The following is a 21089-nucleotide window of genomic DNA, read 5'->3' on the forward strand; positions in this document are numbered from 1 at the left end:
ATGAATCACAGCTCACAAGAGGCAGAAGTGTGTGTGTGTGTGTGTGTGTGTGTGTGTGTGTGTGTGTGTGTGTGTGTGTGTGTGTGTGTGTGTGTGTGTGTGTGTGTGTGTGTGTGTGTGTTAGTAAATGTTATTGTGAGTAAATATCAGTGTATTCCACAGTGCAAATTATTGGAGAAATATTTTTATTGAAAATGCACTTGTTTTAAAATTACAGTTTACAGAATCATTACTAAATCAATCATATTAATATGTTCTGTGTTTGAGCTGAACAATATAATAATAATAATAATAATAATAATAATAATAATAATAATAACTGGAATGACCCTGAACAGGTGAGGCACATTATTATTCCTCTCTCATTTTATCGTTTCCTCACAGAGCCGCTCTTCTTCTCCTCCGATTTCTGCTTTTTCACATCTTTCTTTCCCTTCGCTCCCAGATTCTCATACACATCCTCTTTATTCCTGAAACACATATGTTTTTATTGTTATCATCATTGTTGTCTTCAGCTGCAGCAGCATTATTAGAGGTCCAAGCACAAAGTGTTTGGAATTGTTTTTAAGACGATTCTTACTTTCTCAATAATTATCAAAAAGAGGTTCAAAAACAGTTCCTGTAACTCCTGAATGCCTTTGTATAAAATGGTTTAATACAGTTTAAGGTGTGGTCACTTACAGTGGTGGCGCTAAGGCCAGATCAGGATTATTTAATTCATTAAAAATAATTAATTTTAGAACATGGACACCAAAGAATAATCAGATTTACAATAATTTGCATAATAATTATGATATACAATTACATTCTTTGTACACTCGTTCTAGGAGTTTGCTAATATTTGTAAACAATATGGCCAACACATTCTCTGATTTTAAAAGAGGTGGAGTTGGTTTACTCAAAAAGCTGTACTTGGTCAGTAGTGGTCAGTGCATGTTAGGGCTTGTTTGTGTTTGTTGGTTAATTCACTTGGCTGCAATGTTAATTGGAGATGTCTGGATGATGATTACACTGTTTATAGGGTTCAGTTCTGCAGAAAAAAAAACAGTTTGTGTCCTTTTCCTCTGACCCAATGCCCATGCTTGTCCTATAAGAGCTCATATTTATCTAAATGTGTGTGTGGAACAGGCTATCACTGCTATTTGTAAAATAAATACAAGAATTGTTTTTTCTTATCATTATATAAAATGCAAATAAATTAGTTTAATATATTAGTATTAAAAATCTGGGTGAAGTCAGTATAAACATCTCTCTCACAAATACTTCTAATATAGTCACTTTTAAGATAAGGTCTTGAAATGAATATGAAGCTATTTAGAGTTTTTCCTAATCAAAAATCTCAAGGGTGTGTAAAGTTTAGCACATAACTGTAGTGAATGTATAAAGACCATAAAAACAAAATACACAAAAATTCACTGAGACTTTTTTTTAAAACAGTGTTAGTGTTCAATTGTTTACAAGTTGGGGTTAAAAGGCACTGGTGGGTCCTGAGGGACATGTAAACATTGATGTACAGACACACAAGCACACAGGCAGGCAGGTTCGCTCACACACACACACACACACACACACACACACACACACACACACACACACACACACACACACACACACACACACACACACACACACACACACACAGAGTTTAATCCTCTTTGTTCCAATCAAACCTCAACTCACAATGCTCTGTTCTAAACACTAATTAGCCCGTAGGCTTGGAGATTATAATTCTAGAGCATTTTTCTCTCTCTCTCTCTCTCTCTCTCTCTCTCTCTCTCTCTCTCTCTCTCTCTCTCTCTCTCTCTCTCTCTCTCTCTCTCTCTCTCTCTCTCTCTCTCTCTCTCTCTCTCTCTCTCTCTCTCTCTGCCTTTCCTCATCTCTGTCTGTTCCCTTTTTTTATATTTCATCTGTGGAATGCTCAGCTGGACGTTGAACTGTCAGACTCAGATAACACTGTGTGTGTGTGTGTGTGTGTGTGTGTGTGTGTGTGTGTGTGTGTGTGTGTGTGTGTGTGTGTGTGTGCGTGCGTGCGTGCGTGCTTGAAATAGTGTATTCTTCCCTCTTCCCCCTGCCACCCACTTCCACTTTCCCAGTAACTTACTTGGAGACTTTGCGGGTGGCTTTGGCATGTTTGGACGGTAGTGACAGGTTCCCATACTCTGTGTCTGTGACCTGGAACACACACACAATTGATGAACATACATATAGTGCTATGCATAATTATTCACTCTGAACTTTTCCAATGTGCAGTGAAACTGAAATTAACTTGCATTTTCTAATTATACAATACACATCCCTTAATACTGACATTAAGAAAAAATGAGAAATATTATTACAAATAGTGTGATTGTTTAAGCATTCAACCCCCTACTATTTATTAGTTCTAGGTCCAGAGGGGATTAGTCATAGACATAAAAAAGGAGATAAGGAGAATTCTGAAGGAGAATGAATACTCTATGCAGCCTGAACACTGCAGTGGTTTAATACCAAGAACCTTAATGTGTTAGAGCTTAAATGTGTTAAACCATAACTGTGGTAGAACTGAATGTATTAGAAAATACATTTGTTAGACCCTAAATTTGTTAAAGCAGCCAGTCAAAGACCATGCCTTATTTCAGAATCTGGTAAATGAAAATTGATCCATCCTGACCAGAAAAGGGGAGTAAAACTAAAGGATCCAGGTGTGTAAATCTAATAGAGATTATGCCATAAATCCTGGATCTGGAGGTTCTACAATGTGTTGAATTGCAAGGAGTGTGCTTATTAAAATACTATTTCTACAAAAACTAGGGGTTTTTTTTTGTCTCCATTTCTGCTCCAAGCTCCATCTTTCCTTTTTCCCTCTGTCATCCCTGCCTCTCTTCATCACTCTTTTCTGTATATTTATTTCCTTTAATCCTTCCCTTCTCACCATTCTGGCTTTTTGTAAGTCTTTCTCAGACTCTGTATACTTCAGCATGGCGAAATAAATGAAGCGATACTGCGCCTCCGTCTGCACCATCCCCGACCTCTGTTCTCTCACCATCTGGATACACTTCTGTATATCGATATCACAGTCCACACCTGTTCACACACATATACAGGGACTTTTTTTTAGTATTATAGTCATGTGATATGGGCTCTCTGTCATGTTTAAAATTAGTGTGATTACTTTGATCTCCATCTCATCACATTCCTGAGAACTTTATTCTAGAAATTACACTTTATTCTTTACAGGTTATTTCTCTACTTTTCTCTTGAATTTAACACAGTACTTTATTATTATTATTATTATTATTATTATTATTATTATTATTATTATTATTATTATTAAATACAGAGCTTATCTAACCATGTACATTCTCACTGAGAGAGACAGACAAACAGAGACATAGAGACAGAAAAAGAGACAGGCAGACACAGAGTGACAAATAGACAGATGGCTCCACCTTTATTGTCGATTGTTTCTATCAGCATGTCAATGACAACGATGGTTCCTGTTCGCCCAATTCCAGCACTAAAAATACATGCACACATTAATACTAATTAATATAATTATTATTAGTAGTAGTAGTATTAATATTAGTATTATTATTACATTTATAGATTATACATATATACACTGATCAGGCATGACATTATGGCCACCTTCCTAATATTGTGTTGGTTCCCCTTTTGCTGCCAAAACAGTCTTGACCCGTTGAGTATAAATAGCATTAAGTTCTTCATTAATTTGAGCTACAGGAGATCGTCTGATCGTCTGTTGGATCAGAAAACACGGCCCAGCCTTCTCTCCCCAAATGCATCAATGAGCCGCAGCCTCCGATGACCTGTCGGTGGTTAACCACTGTTTCTTCATTGGACCACTTTTGATAGATACTGACCACTGCAGACCAGGAACATCCCACTAGAGCTGCAGTCATCTAGCCATCACAATTTGGCCCCAAACTTGCTCAAATCCTTACGCTTGCCTATTTTTTCTGCTTCTAACACATCAACTTTGAGGATAAAATGTTCACTTGCTGCCTTATATATCCCACTCACTAACAGGTGCCATGATGAAGAGATCCTCAGTGATATTCACTTCACCTGTCAGTGGTCGTAATGTTATGCCTGATTGGTGTTCCAGGAAAGCCGAACTTTTATGCAGTCCACATGTGGTATGTGATGGCCACCTGAACGTCAGTTTAATTGTTTTTCTTTTAAACATAAATTATCATTTATAACAATATTCAATCATTCTATTGTGTAATTATATCCACAGCAACACAACCTCAATAGTAGGAGGGACGACATCTACCATAAAGACATACTAATACATTTAAACATATATTCTCATAAGTATGAGTGTGTGACTGTCTCACTGCTAACTGCTTCATCTTTAGCCTGGTGTCACAGTAAATGTGCAGATACACAGGATACACAAACACCATGCTGCACACATGTACCTAAATTGAGCCCAGGTGATGTGTGGCACAGTGGGAGTGTGTGTTACCTGCAATGAATGATCATGGGCCCCACACCAGAAAACTCCTGCTGCTTGCTGTTGACCTGGTTAAGGAAACTAAGGACTTTGTCTGGCTTCTCAGGGACACCGTGATCCGGCCAGCTCAGGTACTGAAAGTGCCAGATCTCTCTTGGCATCTCACTCTAACACACAGACACACACACACACAGTGTCAACACACAAACATCACTATTGTCAGGTGTTGCTTGATGTGATGTGATGTGATGTAATGTTATTCAGTGTGATTTGCTGTGATTTGGTGTAATAACATTAGGTTAAAAAGGCTGCATGTACCCCATCATTCAGTGCAACCTCCATCACTCTGACTTTATAATCATCAGCATCTCTCTCTGTTATTGCGGTCACTATGTAGTTCCCAAACTCCTTCGTCTCATTAGAATTGGGCCAGTATGGAACACACTTATTCTGCAAAGCAACAAAAACAGAATTATTCAACGTCCTGCAACTGTCCCATCTCATACCCTACTCGCTATTTCCTATTCAAAGTTATAATAACAATTATAACAATTTTAATTGAATCAAATAATAATCTTCCGGTATGCAAATCATCCAACATAATGTCACGTTTCAAAACAGAAATTTACTAACACGTAAATCATTTTACAGAGCTAAAAATGAGTGTAGGTAGAATTCTTAATACAACATTGTCCATTTTAAGCCCCTTTCCAAAACACCACCTAAAGAAATGTTAGACACAACCTTTATTCTGCAGTTAATTTATAGGCACCATCAGAGGAGGTAATAACAAATAAATTGCTGGCTTATCCACAATACAGACCCGTCCTTTCTCGACCTCCCGTGTCGTCATGACGATGACCCGTGTCTCTTCTTGCCAAACCATTTGCCAGAAATCATTGACAGTTGTTGCCAGACAGCCTTGACACGCAATGTAGACTTTTGGAGGACAGCTCTCACACATCTTATTCTACAGCGATAAAGAACAGTATGAGCATTCATAGAATTTTTTTATGTATGCATTTCTTACTTTGTTTGAAAAATACCTTGACATAGTTGGCATTAATATAATCAGATCCAACCACGTTGGGGTCTCCACCCTGCAGAATCACTCTGGTTTCATCAACTGAAGAGATAAAGGGAATTACAATTTTATTTAAACTCTGCGGAATGTTTAAAATCTCTGTACGATTTTATAATATTTAGTATTGTCTCACAAGGCAAGATGTTTTTGTATCTGTTTTTGCTTTTGTTCTCTGGCCGCATCCCTTCATCTCTGCTCTTCTTCATTTTACTATCAAGCTTCTGCAAAGCCTGCACAGAAACAGGACAATAAGAACAGAACAAACATATTCATCAATCCAAATCAAGCAGTCACTTATCAGTTCCAGAGTCTGAGTAGTACACAGGCTGTGCCCCAAATCACCACCCTATTCACACTTCTCAACTGTAATAATATTATACGTTCCTAGTATGATACTCATCCTAAAACCTTAAAGACTAGCTAAAATTCAAAGCCCGAAAACTAGCTAATCTCTAAAGTCTGAACGTTAAAGTATGAAAAGCCTAAATTATGACATACACCCAACATTTACTTTAGGGGTTATATAGTCTTCGAGCTATAGGGCTCAATCAAACCCCGAAGGACCCAGAAGTCCAAAGCCCAAAGAGAAAATACCTGAAATTTAAGGATCAGTATTTCCCCAAAACGCAAACATTATCCTATCTTTAAAGCCGGAAGAATAGCCAAAATCTCCAAAGCAAATCCCCATAGCCCAAACTTTGGCCAATTCTAAAAGGCCAAAGAATACCAAAACTCAAAGTGGAGATTAGTTCAATCCCAAAGCCTAACAACTATGGTGATTTAAAACAAAGCATACATGCAATAAGTTTTTTATTACTTTAGGTTGTATCTGGTTGTTAGTCAAAACAAACTACATGTTTCGATTTTTGCCAAACAATACAAGAGCTCTGATATTAATAAAGTGCCTCGTTATGCAAAAAAAAAAAAAAAAAAAAAAAAAGATTGACTGATCATTTACAAATCCCTGTAGACTAGCTAGAAGTGAACTTGATTTAGAGATTAGCCAGTGCACACTTACATCAAACTCCTCCCAGAATCCAGCTTTGATCTTTTTGTCTCCTCCTTCTTCGCTTTTGGGCTCAATGGACTGATCCAGCTGCTTCACCCTGCTGTCGATTGCTGATGCATTCACTCTGGTGGAGTAATAGGGCTGAGAGACACAGAATAGGACACAAAGACAGAATATTTTTTATACAGTGAGGAAAATAAGTATTTGAACACCCTGCTATTTTGCAAGTTCTCCCACTTAGAAATCATGGAGGGGTCTGAAATTGTCATCGTAGGTGCATGTCCACTGTGAGAGACATAATCTAAAAAAAAAATCCAGAAATCACAATATATGATTTTTTTAACTATTTATTTGTATGATACAGCTGCAAATAAGTATTTGAACACCTGAGAAAGTCAATGTTAATATTCGGTACAGTAGCCTTTGTTTGCAATTACAGAGGTCAAACGTTTCCTGTAGTTTTTCACCAGGTTTGCACACATTGCAGGAGGCATTTTGGCCCACTCCTCCACACAGATCTTCTCTAGATCAGTCAGGTTTCTTGCCTGTCGCTGAGAAACACAGAGTTTGAGCTCCCTCCAAAGATTCTCTATTGGGTTTAGGTCTGGAGACTGGCGAGGCCACGCCAGAACCTTGATATGCTTCTTACAGAGCCATTCCTTGGTTATCCTGGCTGTGTGCTTCAGGTCATTGTCATGTTGGAAGACCCAGCCTCGACCCATCTTCAATGCTCTAACTGAGGGAAGGAGGTTGTTCCCCAAAATCTCGCAATACATGGCCGTCATCCTCTCCTTAATACAGTGCAGTTGCCCTGCAGAAAAACACCCCCAAAGCATGATGCTACCACCCCCATGCTTCACAGTAGGGATGGTGTTCTTGGGATGGTACTCATCATTCTTCTTCCTCCAAACACGTTTAGTGGAATAATGACCCAAAAGTTCTATTTTGGTCTCATCTGACCACATGACTTTCTCCCATGACTCCTCTGGATCATTCAAATGGTCATTGGCAAACTTAAGACGTGCCTGGACATGTGCTGGTTTAAGCAGGGGAACCTTTCGTGCCATGCATGATTTCAAACCATGATGTCTTAGTGTATTACCAACAGGAACCTTGGAAACGGTGGTCCCAGCTCTTTTCAGGTCATTGACCAGCTCCTCCCGTGTAGTTCTGGGCTGATTTCTCACCTTCCTTAGGATCATTGAGACCCCACGAGGTGAGATCTTGCATGGAGCCCCAGTCTGAGGGAGATTGACAGTCATGTTTAGCTTCTTCCATTTTCTAATGATTGCTCCAACAGTGGACCTTTTTTCACCAAGCTGCTTGGCAATTTCCCCGTAGCCCTTTCCAGCCTTGTGGAGGTATACAATTTTGTCTCTAGTGTCTTTGGACAGCTCTTTGGTCTTGGCCATGTTAGTAGTTGGATTCTTACTGATTGTATGGGGTGGACAGGTGTCTTCATGCAGCTAACGACCTCAAACAGGTGCATCTAATTTAGGATAATAAATGTAGTGGAGGTGGACATTTTAAAGGCAGACTAACAGGTCTTTGAGGGTCAGAATTCTAGCTGATAGACAGGTGTTCAAATACTTATTTGCAGCTGTATCATACAAATAAATAGTTTAAAAATTATACATTGTGATTTCTAGGTTTTTTTTTTTAGATTATGTCTCTCACAGTGGACATGCACCTACGATGACAATTTCAGACCCCTCCATGATTTCTAAGTGGGAGAACTTGCAAAATAGCAGGGTGTTCAAATACTTATTTTCCTCACTGTATATGACATGGGTGACTAATACAAAAGCTAATACAAAATCATATAAATATCACAGTACATTCAATAGACAACTTTTAAACTCTGTATGGTTTATACTTTTATCGTTGTTATATTACATTAAGAGAACATGGTGTATGTATGGTGTATGTATGGTGTATATGTGGTATGTGTATAGTGTGTGTATTGTGTAATTGGTATGTAGGTGTGGTGTTTATGGTGCACGTGTGGTATGTTTATGTAGTTGTATGGTATGTGTAGGTAGTTGTATGGTATGTGTATGTAGTTGTATGGTATGTGTATGTAGTTGTATTGCATGTGTTATGTAGTTGTATGGTATGTGTAGGTAGTTGTATGGTATGTGTATGTAGTTGTATGGTATGTGTATGTAGTTGTATTGCATGTGTTATGTAGTTGTATGGTATGTGTAGGTAGTTGTATGGTATGTGTAGGTAGTTGTATGGTATGTGTATGTAGTTGTATGGTATGTGTATGTAGTTGTATGGTATGTGTAGGTAGTTGTATGGTATGTGTAGGTAGTTGTATGGTATGTGTATGTAGTTGTATGGTATGTGTAGGTAGTTGTATGGTATGTGTAGGTAGTTGTATGGTATGTGTAGGTAATTGTATGGTATGTGTAGGTAGTTGTATGGTATGTGTATGTAGTTGTATGGTATGTGTAGGTAGTTGTATGGTATGTGTAGGTAGTTGTATGGTATGTGTATGTAGTTGTATGGTATGTGTATGTAGTTGTATAGTATGTGTATGTAGTTGTATGGTATGTGTATGTAGTTGTATGGTATGTGTAGGTAGTTGTATGGTATGTGTAGGTAGTTGTATGGTATGTGTATGTAGTTGTATTGCATGTGTTATGTAGTTGTATGGTATGTGTAGGTAGTTGTATGGTATGTGTAGGTAGTTGTATGGTATGTGTAGGTAGTTGTATGGTATGTGTATGTAGTTGTATTGCATGTGTTATGTAGTTGTATGGTATGTGTAGGTAGTTGTATGGTATGTGTATGTAGTTGTATTGCATGTGTTATGTAGTTGTATGGTATGTGTAGGTAGTTGTATGGTATGTGTATGTAGTTGTATTGCATGTGTTATGTAGTTGTATGGTATGTGTAGGTAGTTGTATGGTATGTGTATGTAGTTGTATTGCATGTGTTATGTATTTGTATGGTATGTGTAGGTAGTTGTATGGTATGTGTAGGTAGTTGTATTGCATATGTTATGTAGTTGTATGGTATGTGTAGGTAGTTGTATGGTATGTGTAGGTAGTTGTATGGTATGTGTATGTAGTTGTATTGCATGTGTTATGTAGTTGTATGGTATGTGTAGGTAGTTGTATGGTATGTGTATGTAGTTGTATTTCATGTGTTATGTAGTTGTATGGTATGTGTAGGTAGTTTTATGGTATGTGTATGTAGTTGTATTGCATGTGTTATGTAGTTGTATGGTATGTGTAGGTAGTTTTATGGTATGTGTATGTAGTTGTATTGCATGTGTTATGTAGTTGTTTGGTATGTGTATCTAGTGTATATGGTGTGTTTAAATGTGTGTGTGGTGTAAGTGTGGTTTGTATATAGTGGAGGTCGTAGTTTAATGGTAAAGGCAAATCCCAGCCACACCAATCTGCCCCTCCTGGGCCCCTGAGCAAGGCCCTTAACCCCTCGATTGTATAAAAAAGATAAATGTAAGTTGATCTGGATGTATATTATTATATTTATGTATAAAATATGATGTGTGTGTGTGTGTGTGTGTGTGTGTGTGTGTGTGTGTGTGTGTGTGTGTGTGTGTGTATGTGTGTGTGTGTGTGTGTGTGTGTGTGTGTGTGTGTGTGTGTGTGTGTGTGTGATTAAATGTATGTTTTAATGTAATTGCATATCATTATCAGTTGCCTGGCAAAATACTGTAAGGATTTCTCTCACCTGTTTTAGGTAAACTTTGGTTCCAGTGACTTCCTCGATTGGTGTTCTTTTGTAATGCTCCACAAAATCAGACAACGTTTCAAACACCTCTTTCCCCCCCACAGTGTAGCCGTTATCCTGAAACGAATCACAAACATCACATGTTCTAATTACACTCTATTCTTTCCCATCTTTTTTACAGATGGGGAAATGATAAAAAACTATATACCACAGAAGACTTTTGTACCTCCTGAACCCCTAGATAGCATACATGTACACAGCATTGTACTTTCATACTTGCATAAATCTGCAATCAGAGCTAAGCAAAAAAGTATATCTGTGTTATTAATGCTAGCTGATATTAGTCAGTTACAATATAAGTTGATTTCTAATAGGGTGAGAATAATATTAAATGTGTTAGCAGCCATTGCTGAGTGAATGATGCTACTTTGTATCAAACGAAGACTTTTTCTTACTGATTTACCAACAAATCAATGGCTCGAACTAAGGTTTCAAACAGTTTTGCTGTTCATATGATCAATGCATGCGTATAAATGACAATGATAGACTACATGTCAGTGAGATTGCCAGGATTCTCTATACTCCATTTTTACTTGGCTGGATAGCAAGTGTTCTTATGACTTTAACTTGGTGCGTTATGGGTAATTAACATGCAGTTGTAAAAATCTCAGATGACAGATGGGAATATATGAAATATTAAAAGTAATACAATGTAGTGTATATTCACACACACACACACACACACACACACACACACACACACACACACACACACACACATAAATCTTGCTAATTTTTCCAGACAATGGTGTCTTTCAGGGAGAATTAAAACCCACAATTATATGCATGGGCTGAATAGGATTAGCTTTAGTAGCAGCTAATCCACTCAGTCAAGCACACACACACACACACACACACACACACACACACACACACACACACACACACACACACACACACATATATACACACACACACACACACACACACGCGCACACACACACACACACACACACACACACATACACATGCTCTAATTCATTTGATGTAAAGCAGTAGCGCCTCAGTGTGGTTGTATGGAGAAGGGCCATTCTACATTTCTGTTCATAATGAGCTCCTTTTCACATCATTCACAACACACAAACACAGACACACAATGTGTGTGAGTCTTACGTTATAGTGAATCTTGATATGAGAGACTCGCTTGCCCTTAGTGTTCCTCTCGTCAGTGAGAGCAGACAGGACATAGTTTCCTGGATTGGACAGAGACTCACGCACCAGGAACATCCCCACTTCATCACGCTCACGCAACAATTTCTCTGCATCCGGACCTGACAGGTGACCATGGTACCACCTGCAGACACATACACACATACAGAATGAGAGGCAGACATAAGACAGAGAAACAGACAAGACACACAGATAGACAGAAAGATTTCTGTACAGAGGAATGACATCTACATTGTGTGTATAGATGTATAGATGTATAGATGTATAGATGTACAGACAGACAGACAGACAGACAGACAGACAGACAGACAGACAGACAGACAGACAGACAGACAGACAGATAGATAGATAGATAGATAGATAGATAGATAGATAGATAGATAGATAGATAGATAGAAATACAAATTCATGTTTTACAGCAGCACAGAGAAGTGGTATTTTTTTTAATATAGGAATGCATGCTGCTAACTGTAATACTAATTAAGTCAGTGCAATTATGCCACTACAGTACTGTGTGTGTGTGTGTGTGTGTGTGTGTGTGTGTGTGTGTGTGTGTGTGTGTGTGTGTGTGTTCAATTTTGGTTCAGTTCTCAGTTTCTACAGCTCAGCTTCCTGTACTGCGGTCGGAAAATTTTCCGATGACAGCTTGAGACATGAGTGTATTTTTAGCCATGGCCTTCCTCTTTAAGAAACACTAAGTGCAGTAAATAACACACACACACACACACACACACACACACACACACACACACACACACACACACACACACACACTGCTGTTATAAGTTTAGCTTGGTTTAATTACTTTCAAGTAAAAGCAGCACATTAGCATGCTAGGATATAAATTGGTGCTCAGTACAATGAGTTATCATAGTCATTTCTCTGGATCTGGATCGTCAAGATGGGTTCTTAAAGGTTTTACCTGGAGATGCTACACAAAAAAAGAAAAAAGATTTAGGGTTCTCCAGAGGTATACCTGAAGAGCGATTAGTGACCTGTTTGTGAGTCACTCCATTTGTTTCTTGCTGGAGGCTTTTATAAATGTTGACTGATTAATTTTAATTTACACCCACATCTTTTCTTATTAGCATCTCAAAAAATAAACATAACTACAGCTATGATTTGGGAGAGCCAACAGAAGTGGAAAATACATCAGCAGTTCAGTACTTTACATTACTATACTAATGCTATTCTGGTGTATTTTTACTTTACATGAGTCTCACTTTAAGACAAACTCTTGTACTCTCAAGGTCTAAGCAAAGAAATAGTGTCGATAAATGAGGCATCTCATTTACCTCGCAAGAATATAGAACTCTAATCTGATGTGAAATTTAATATTGAGAACGTGCTAGTAATTTATTGGAACTAGCCTGGTTTCTTTGCCAATGCTAAATTAGATTTACAGCAATTCCAGTAGATTAAAATATGGATTATTTACACAATATTTTACACCTGCTAGTCAATAAACTGAGTTAGGAGACTAAGTGATGATTTCAGGCATAAACGTTACTTTTCACAGAAAAACATAAAATTTTTGGCCGACACATTATCTATAGTTTCTTTTAATCAGCCTTTCTGTAATGTAAGTTGTGACATCACTGGACAAGAGACTACATACAGTCGCAGTATGAACTGCAGTGTTCAGATGCCACGTTTGTATTTTTTCATTTCCACCGTCACACTAACTCTAATGTTACCATTAGATTTTGATACAGGAATCAGCCCTCAATAAAGCTGAACAGCACTTGAAACTGCACAGCCTTATACACAGCACACACACAACACTTTAAAAAAATAGATCTATCTTCCTAAATGGGTTCTACATGGATATTTCTGAAATGGAAGCCTTCTGTTAAAGGGTTCATAAAGACGCTGTAAGGGTTACCCAATGAGAGGAAGAAAGAGAATGAGAAACAGGAGAAAGAGAGATGTTGATGGTCAGTTTGCAAATGTGTCAAAATTGAAGTTTCCAACCGCAGATCAAAAGAGGAAGCTAAATGGGACGGGTGAGTGATTTTTTTCACACACACACACACACACACACACACACACACACACACACACACACACACACACACACACACACAAACACACAAACACACAAATCTTCTATAATGTAGTGTATACACAATACTCTATGCACTGTAGACCATATACCACACACTACAACCTATACACAATACACTATAGACCATATACTACACTCAATACAATATACATTAAAGACCATATTCCAGACAATACACAACCCAATATACACTATGTACCATGAACCACATGTCATACACTATACACCATACTATACACACTAAGCTACAGAATGATATAAGAGTTGGATTACTAACATGGGCGATACAACCTTTAGGAGTAATGTATGCATGCATGTATGTATGTATGTATGTATGTATGTATGTATGTATGTATGTATGTGTGTATGTATGTGTGTAGGGGAGGTGGGGGAGGATATAACAAAGTGTTAACTTTGATTTCACAATTAACAAATCACTTCTCTTAAATATATCTGAATTTCACACATAAAATCAACAAATTACCATGCAGAAACACACACATTTTATCAGCTACAAAGTAATCTATGTCTCTCTCTTACACACACACACACACACACACACACACACACACACACACACACAAACACACAGCGAAGCTACAAGGGCTACAAGGAGCTACGAGGCTAATGATGACGTTTATAATGAGATCAATCAAAGTTAAAGCAAGTAGATGACGGTTTAGTTTGTATTAATGGGAAAAAGTTCACCTTCACACAATGAACACGTCTCGGCTGTTAGACTACATTTGCAATTTGCACAGTCGCAATTAATTTTATGTATTCTTTTTTAAAGCATTTGTTCCTTTCACTTTTTAAAAATCTTCAAAAGTCTGCAACATTATCCTGTAATATTAAACATGAGCATCCCTGCCACATGCTGCACATGACATGGGAGCTAAACAAATCTCTAAACAAAAAGCTGAATTACAGCAGCACAAGATAGTTCTTCATCCATCTTTGTTCTATGGACTCCTGTTGTCTTATCGTGCTGTTTTTAATTCAATCAGAATTATTATTTGGCAAATTCCTTCTTTTTCTTGTGTTGCAACTCTTATTTTTGTACCTTATCTTTATTTTTTATTAACTTCATGCTGTTCATATCTTTACAAATATAAAGTGGATTAATGTTTTAATACAACAGGGCACTATAAATGCTTACTGCATGTGCGTGTATGTGTTTGTGAGTGTCTGTGCGTGTCGCTGCGTGTATATGTGTGTGTATCTGGGTTTTGAGTTTTCCATTGTGTTTAGCTTTACCACAATACTGTAATTGACACTGTCACACTTTGGCTAAACAGCAGCCATTAATTCCGTATTATCACACTTTGTGTGTATTTGTGTGTATTTATATATATGTGTGTGTGTGTGTGTGTGTGTGTGTGTGTGTGTGTGTGTGTATGTGTGTGTGTGTGTGTGTGTGTGTTTGTGTGATATGACCTCTCGGTAGTAGGATCGGAGCAGTTGACCGGGTATTTGAGCTGGATGATGGTTCCGTCTTTGTCCTGCAGAATCCCGTGTTGTTCCCCAGTGTAATAATCCACCAACTCTGACAGAGTCGCAAACTTTTCCCCTCCATACAGATCATAATAATCTCCTGTGTTCTGGATACGGATGTGTGTCACACTATCTCCCACTCTGAAACACACACACACACACACACACAGAGAAACACACAGTTAATTTAAATTATTTTCTCTTATCAGTTTTATCCCCAGTTTTATTAAACTTTTTGCACTTGTGTATTATCTGTAAGTGTAGATTAACATACAGCTGTGAAAAGTTCTGCAAAGAACTTCACAGCGTTCTTTTTGAGCTGAAGCGGAAGAACGCAGTAGACATGTATTGTAGACGTGATCTGCTGTTCACTGTATTTCTGAAGAAATGAAAGATGAATTGTTGGGAATTTTTTGTTACATCTAATGTTACATGTAAATCTTTATTTCCTTTCATCATTTTATTTCTCTTATTTGCTCAAGACTCTCAATTTTATATGTGAATAAAGTAAATATCTGTATATCAATATATAGTTGGGGGGTGGGAGATAATGGTATAATGGCATAATGGTCCTTGAACAAGGCCAACACAAAGAACAAAATAACAAAATATGAGTGTTTTAATGCTTTTAAGATCAAATAATTGGTCAGAAAATGAGCAAGAACTGAACTCCGTCCTGTAGATCTCCCCCAGCTCTGTCTTTCCTGTATCCATTTCTGAGCTTTTTATCAGCCCCCCTGCATGAGGTGTGGAACATAATGACTAATCTAGTAAGAGAAAAATATTTTTGAAGAATTTTGTACACACAGACATGAATTTTGCATCAAATATTTTTATATTAATAATCACGTTCTACTTTTGAGATCAAGACTGTAAATTTCCATGTGTCTTGATTTTCCTCCTTTTCCTTAATTTCAGCAAAAAGTGAGCGAGCAAATCGAGGCACGGGAGAGTTTTAGGAGGGCATTTGTTAAATCTGACTAATGATTTTCTGTTAAAAATATTAAAAGCTACATATTTTAGCCGTTTAGTCGTGGGAGGTTACAAGGGCTGCACTATTACAGGGGTTGCAGTTGTGCTTTTATAATAAAGGTGTAATAACGAGGTGGTCATTAAAAAATGAATAAATGACAGCAAGTAGCGTGAAATAAAGAATGAAAGAATAAAGGTGTGTTAAGTGTCGGTACCTGACAGACAGAGAGAAATCACCAACATTTTTTTTACTCGGCCTCGCCAAGAAACTACCATCAACTCCACGAGTCTTTAAGAGAGATTCTGCCTCTAAACCTGACAGGTCTCTGTGGAACCACCTACACACACACACACACACACACACACACACACACACACACACACACACACACACACACACAATTACTTCAGCTGACTCTGTTACAAAATAATAAATCAGAAGTGTGAAAGAAACACCGAAAACAGGAACCTGACAGGGAGGAAAAAAGGAAAACCACAAAAAATATAGAGACAAGAAGGACAATTTAATTGATTCTCAAACAACCAGCAACAAATTGTGTGTGTGTGTGTGTGTGTGTGTGTGTGTGTGTGTGTGTGTGTGTGTGTGTGTGTGTGTGTGGGTTCAGTAATTGAAGCTGCGAGAAAAAATATCTGGATAAAGAGCTGGGTGAGGTTCATGGCAAAGATCTACAGCTACGTAATAATAAGAAGAAGTGTAGGAGGAGAAGAAGAAGAGGAAGAAAAAGAACATTAATAAAACATTTATAATAAATAAATTTATGTTGAGAAGATTTAAATATATTTAATTAAGAGAAAATACATACAATGCGTACAGAGCGTGTAATCACAGTTTTTATCCTCACTCTAAGATCTAAACTCTCAGCTACTAAGACACACACATCGAAAAGGCCTTCTACACATACCATAATTCACTTAATTAAATCACTACACCACTGTAAAAGACACACACACACACACACACACACACACACACACACACCCACACACACACAAACATAAAGATGAAAGCGAAGACAAACTTAAAAAGGCAAGTCTTTTAGAAGTAAAAACACAGAAATACACACAGAAATATGGATAATGAGACAGACATCAAGACAAAGACAAATACAGAGAAAGAGAGAAAGACATCCTCTCTGTCTGTCTCTGCACTTACCGAACCATCTTTGCCTGTCACTCTGAAAGGCTAAAAGCAGAATAAATCAAAAGTTATTTACATACACTAATAAAATTAAATTAAATTAAATTACTCTTACTGTAGCAACATAAACAATCACATTGCCACAAAGACAAAATACACTGCCTGTGCTAATATGCTAACATTCTAGCAGTGTTGCACACTCAATAACTTTTTTCAATCAGTTCTCTTGCCCTTCTACATTATTTCTCTAACTGTCACTCCATCATCTGAACATATATCTATCTTTCTGACTCTATGCCTGTCCCTCTGTTCATCCATTGTCCATTATCTCACCAATTGTCTGTCTAAACTTTAGTTTGACTTTCCCCATCTCTGTCTCCAACTCTGTCTCTCTAAAAAACCTTAATCGTGTGTCTACACCTCCATTTGCCTGTCTGTCTCTTTGTCTGTCTCTTTATCTACATCACTAACTGTCCAAGCCTACACTCATCTATTACTCCATCATCCATCTGTCCTCCATTCCTTCATTTTATAAACTTCTATCAGTCTGTCTTCTGTCTCTCCTTTCACTTGATCACACCTTGGTCATCTTTCTACACTTCTAACAATCTATGCCTACATGCCTATGTATTTACCCTCTCTCTCTACTCTGTATCCCTCTTTCTACCCCACCTGTCTCATCTGTCCATCTCTAAACATCATTTGTCTGCCTGTTTCCCTCTCTCTACCCCACCTGTCTCATCTATCTCCATTTCTCTTCCCCATTTGTCTGTCTGTTTCCTTCTCTTTAGCACATCTGTGCATCTGCTTCTTTACTTCTTTGTGTACAATGCTCTGTTCGTTTTCCTCTGTGTTCCACGGTTGATCTTTATGTCAATCACTTTTTCACATGCTTCTCATCTTTTCCCTATTTCTCTCTATCCCTCCATCTGTCTTGCTAAGTTTCTTTTTTTCTTCATGCAAATTCAGTTTCTATACTACAAATGGGACTTTAACATACACCTGCAGTATTTTTCTGTCTTCCTCTTTTCTGTTCTGTACCTCTTTGTGCCTCTTTTGGTCTTTCTGTCTTTTTCTCGTTCTCTTGTATTCTGTGTGTCCACCTGTCTCTTTATCCGTCTCTTTTTCGCTTTTAGAGGCAAAAAATAAATGCACTTACTGTTTTCGGCGCTTGGTAAATGATCAACTGTCAACCGCTCTGCCTATATACACCGTTTATGTTCCTCCCTCTTCCCCTCTCTCTCTCTCTCTCTCTCTCTCTCTCTCTCTCTCTCTCTCTTGTGTGCTATCACACTCAAAACTCCTTCCTTCCTTTTTTTTTTTTTTTTTCACAGAACAGTGAAAGCAAGAGTGCATTGAGAAGGGTGGTAGTGGTGGGGGAGATGTAACAGTTGGTAGAGAAATATCATCCTGCACTTCTATATTCTCTCTCTCTCTCTCTCTCTCTCTCTCTCTCTCTCTCTCTCTCTCTCTCTCTCTCTCTCTCTCTCTCTCTCTCTCGCTTTGTGTTGAACTGATTAGCCACATAATAAATAAGGTACAGTAGGAGTCCACTGACTACATGACCTTTGAGACAGACAGAAAAAGACAGACAGAAGTTACACTTTGACATACAAAAAAAAACGCCACCCATCTGAGACTAGCTTCTTCATTTATCACCCACTTCTCTTTGTTTTATATATATATATTTAATAATATTCTCTAGTACATATGTACCTGTCTATCCTTCTCGTTCTGCAACTGTCCACCTCTCTCTCTTTCTCTCACTCTCTATAATGTGCAGCTTGTCCACTGATCCAGTGAACACACAAAGTTCAAAAGTAAACTGCACTTCCTTATTGCTGACACACACACACACACGCACACACACACACACACGCATACACACACACACACACACACACACACACACACACACACACACACACACACACACACACACATGCCTGTCATCTGCTTGGGAAAGCATGTCGATTGCTCTAATGTTGAGATGTCCCTGATTACAAGATCCTATAAATGTAACACAACCCCCTCCCCCCCCCAAAAAAAAAACTACATTTCCCACAATTCACAGCGCTAAAAAACATGGAGGTTAAATATCGTGTGTTTGAATTGCAAATATAACGCATCTCACCTGGACACAGCAACCCTTCAAATTTTAATATCTGCGAAAAAAGCACACCATAAAAGATAACAACTCTTCACACACACACACACGCATACACACACACACACACACACACACACACACACACACATGCCTGTCATCTGCTTGGGAAAGCATGTCGATTGCTCTAATGTTGAGATGTCCCTGATTACAAGATCCTATAAATGTAACACAACCCCCTCCCCGCCCCCCCCAAAAAACTACATTTCCCACAATTCACAGCGCTAAAAAACATGGAGGTTAAATATCGTGTGTTTGAATTGCAAATATAACGCATCTCACCTGGACACAGCAACCCTTCAAATTTGAATATCTGCGAAAAAAGCACACCATAAAAGATAACAACTCTTCAGTTCCACAAAAGCAGCTGTGTATATGTGATCTTTACACAAACTACACATATACACAGACCCTAAATGACATTTATGCAAATTTGAGGAAATGAAGACTGAAAAAGAGAGAGACTAAAAGAGACATTTTTGAGCTAACATCACTAAACACCACTTGAACTTTAAACACGCAACTGACACCCAGCTTTACACTTCCTCTCTCTTTATCTAACTCTCTCACTCACGGCTTTGTACAAAGCCAACATCCTCCTTTTATACTAACTTTCTAATATATATATATATATATATATATATATATATATATATATATATATATATATATATATATATATATATATATATACAGTGAGGAAAATAAGTATTTAAACACTCTGCTATTTTGCAAGTTCTCCCACTTAGAAATCTTGGAGGGGTCTGAAATTGTCATCGTAGGTGCATGGCCACTGTGAGAGACATAATCTAAAAAAAAATAAATCCAGAAATCACGATGTATGACTTTTTAACTATTTATTTGTATGATACAGCTGCAAATAAGTATTTGAACACCTGAGAAAGTCAATTTTAATATTTGGTACAGTAGCCTTTGTTTGCAATTACAGAGGTCAAACGTTTCCTGTAGTTTTTCACCAGGTTTGCACACACTGCAGGAAGGATTTTGGCCCACTCCTCCACACAGATCTTCTCTAGATCAGTCAGGTTTCTGGCCTGTCGCTAAGAAACACGGAGTTTGAGCTCCCTCCAAAGATTCTCTATTGGGTTTAGGTCTGGAGACTGGCTAGGCCATGCCAGAACCTTGATATGCTTCTTACAGAGCCACTCCTTGGTTATCCTGGCTGTGTGCTTCGGGTCATTGTCATGTTGGAAGACCCAGCCTCGACCCATCTTCAATGCTCTAACTGAGGGAAGGAGGTTGTTCCCCAAAATCTCGCAATACATGGCCCTGGTCATCCTCTCCTTAATACAGTGCAGTCGCCCTGTCCCATGTGCAGAAAAACACCCCCAAAGCATAATGCTACCACCCCCATGCTTCACAGTTGGGATGGTGTTCTTGGGATGGTACTCATCATTCTTCTTCCTCCAAACACGTTTAGTGGAATTATGACCCAAAAGTTCTATTTTGGTCTCATCTGACCACATGACTTTCTCCCATGACTCCTCTGGATCATCCAAATAGTCATTGGCAAACTTAAGACGTGCCTGGACATGTGCTGGTTTAAGCAGGGGAACCTTCCGTGCAATGCATGATTTCAAACCATGACGTCTTAGTGTATTACCAACAGTAACATTGGAAACGGTCGTCCCAGCTCTTATCAGGTCATTGACCAGCTCCTCCCGTGTAGTTCTGGGCTGATTTCTCACCTTCCTTAGGATCATTGAGACCCCACG

The 21089-nt window shown here is 38.2% G+C and overlaps 2 protein-coding genes across 5 annotated transcripts in view; one reads left to right on the top strand and one right to left on the bottom strand.

Annotated features, from left to right (window-relative positions):
- Positions 1-21089, top strand: part of fbxo43 (F-box protein 43) — a 129051-nt gene that overhangs the window by 84158 nt on the left and 23804 nt on the right. The gene's annotated exons all lie outside the window — the stretch shown is intronic.
- ptpn6 (protein tyrosine phosphatase non-receptor type 6) lies at positions 169-18468 on the bottom strand. Of its 4 annotated transcripts, none has more exons than XM_083558271.1 (16): positions 18346-18468; positions 17202-17223; positions 16243-16365; positions 14999-15196; positions 11437-11617; positions 10264-10380; positions 6565-6696; positions 5680-5776; positions 5509-5588; positions 5286-5432; positions 4781-4912; positions 4475-4629; positions 3429-3496; positions 2912-3063; positions 2102-2172; positions 169-470 (listed from the first exon to the last, which is right to left on the bottom strand). In XM_083558271.1, the coding sequence occupies exons 2-16, from the start codon at positions 17207-17209 to the stop codon at positions 368-370; spliced, it is 1764 nt and encodes a 587-aa protein (XP_083414397.1). In that variant the 5' UTR covers positions 17210-17223; positions 18346-18468; the 3' UTR covers positions 169-367. The 4 variants fall into 4 exon arrangements, with proteins under 4 accessions (XP_083414397.1, XP_083414394.1, XP_083414395.1 ...); XM_083558268.1 differs by having other exon boundaries at positions 17202-17231; positions 18346-18466; XM_083558269.1 differs by having other exon boundaries at positions 17202-17231; positions 18228-18361.

Source organism: Silurus aristotelis (assembly GCF_946808225.1).
Source record: "Silurus aristotelis genome assembly, chromosome: 1".
NCBI classification, from domain to species: domain Eukaryota; kingdom Metazoa; phylum Chordata; class Actinopteri; order Siluriformes; family Siluridae; genus Silurus; species Silurus aristotelis.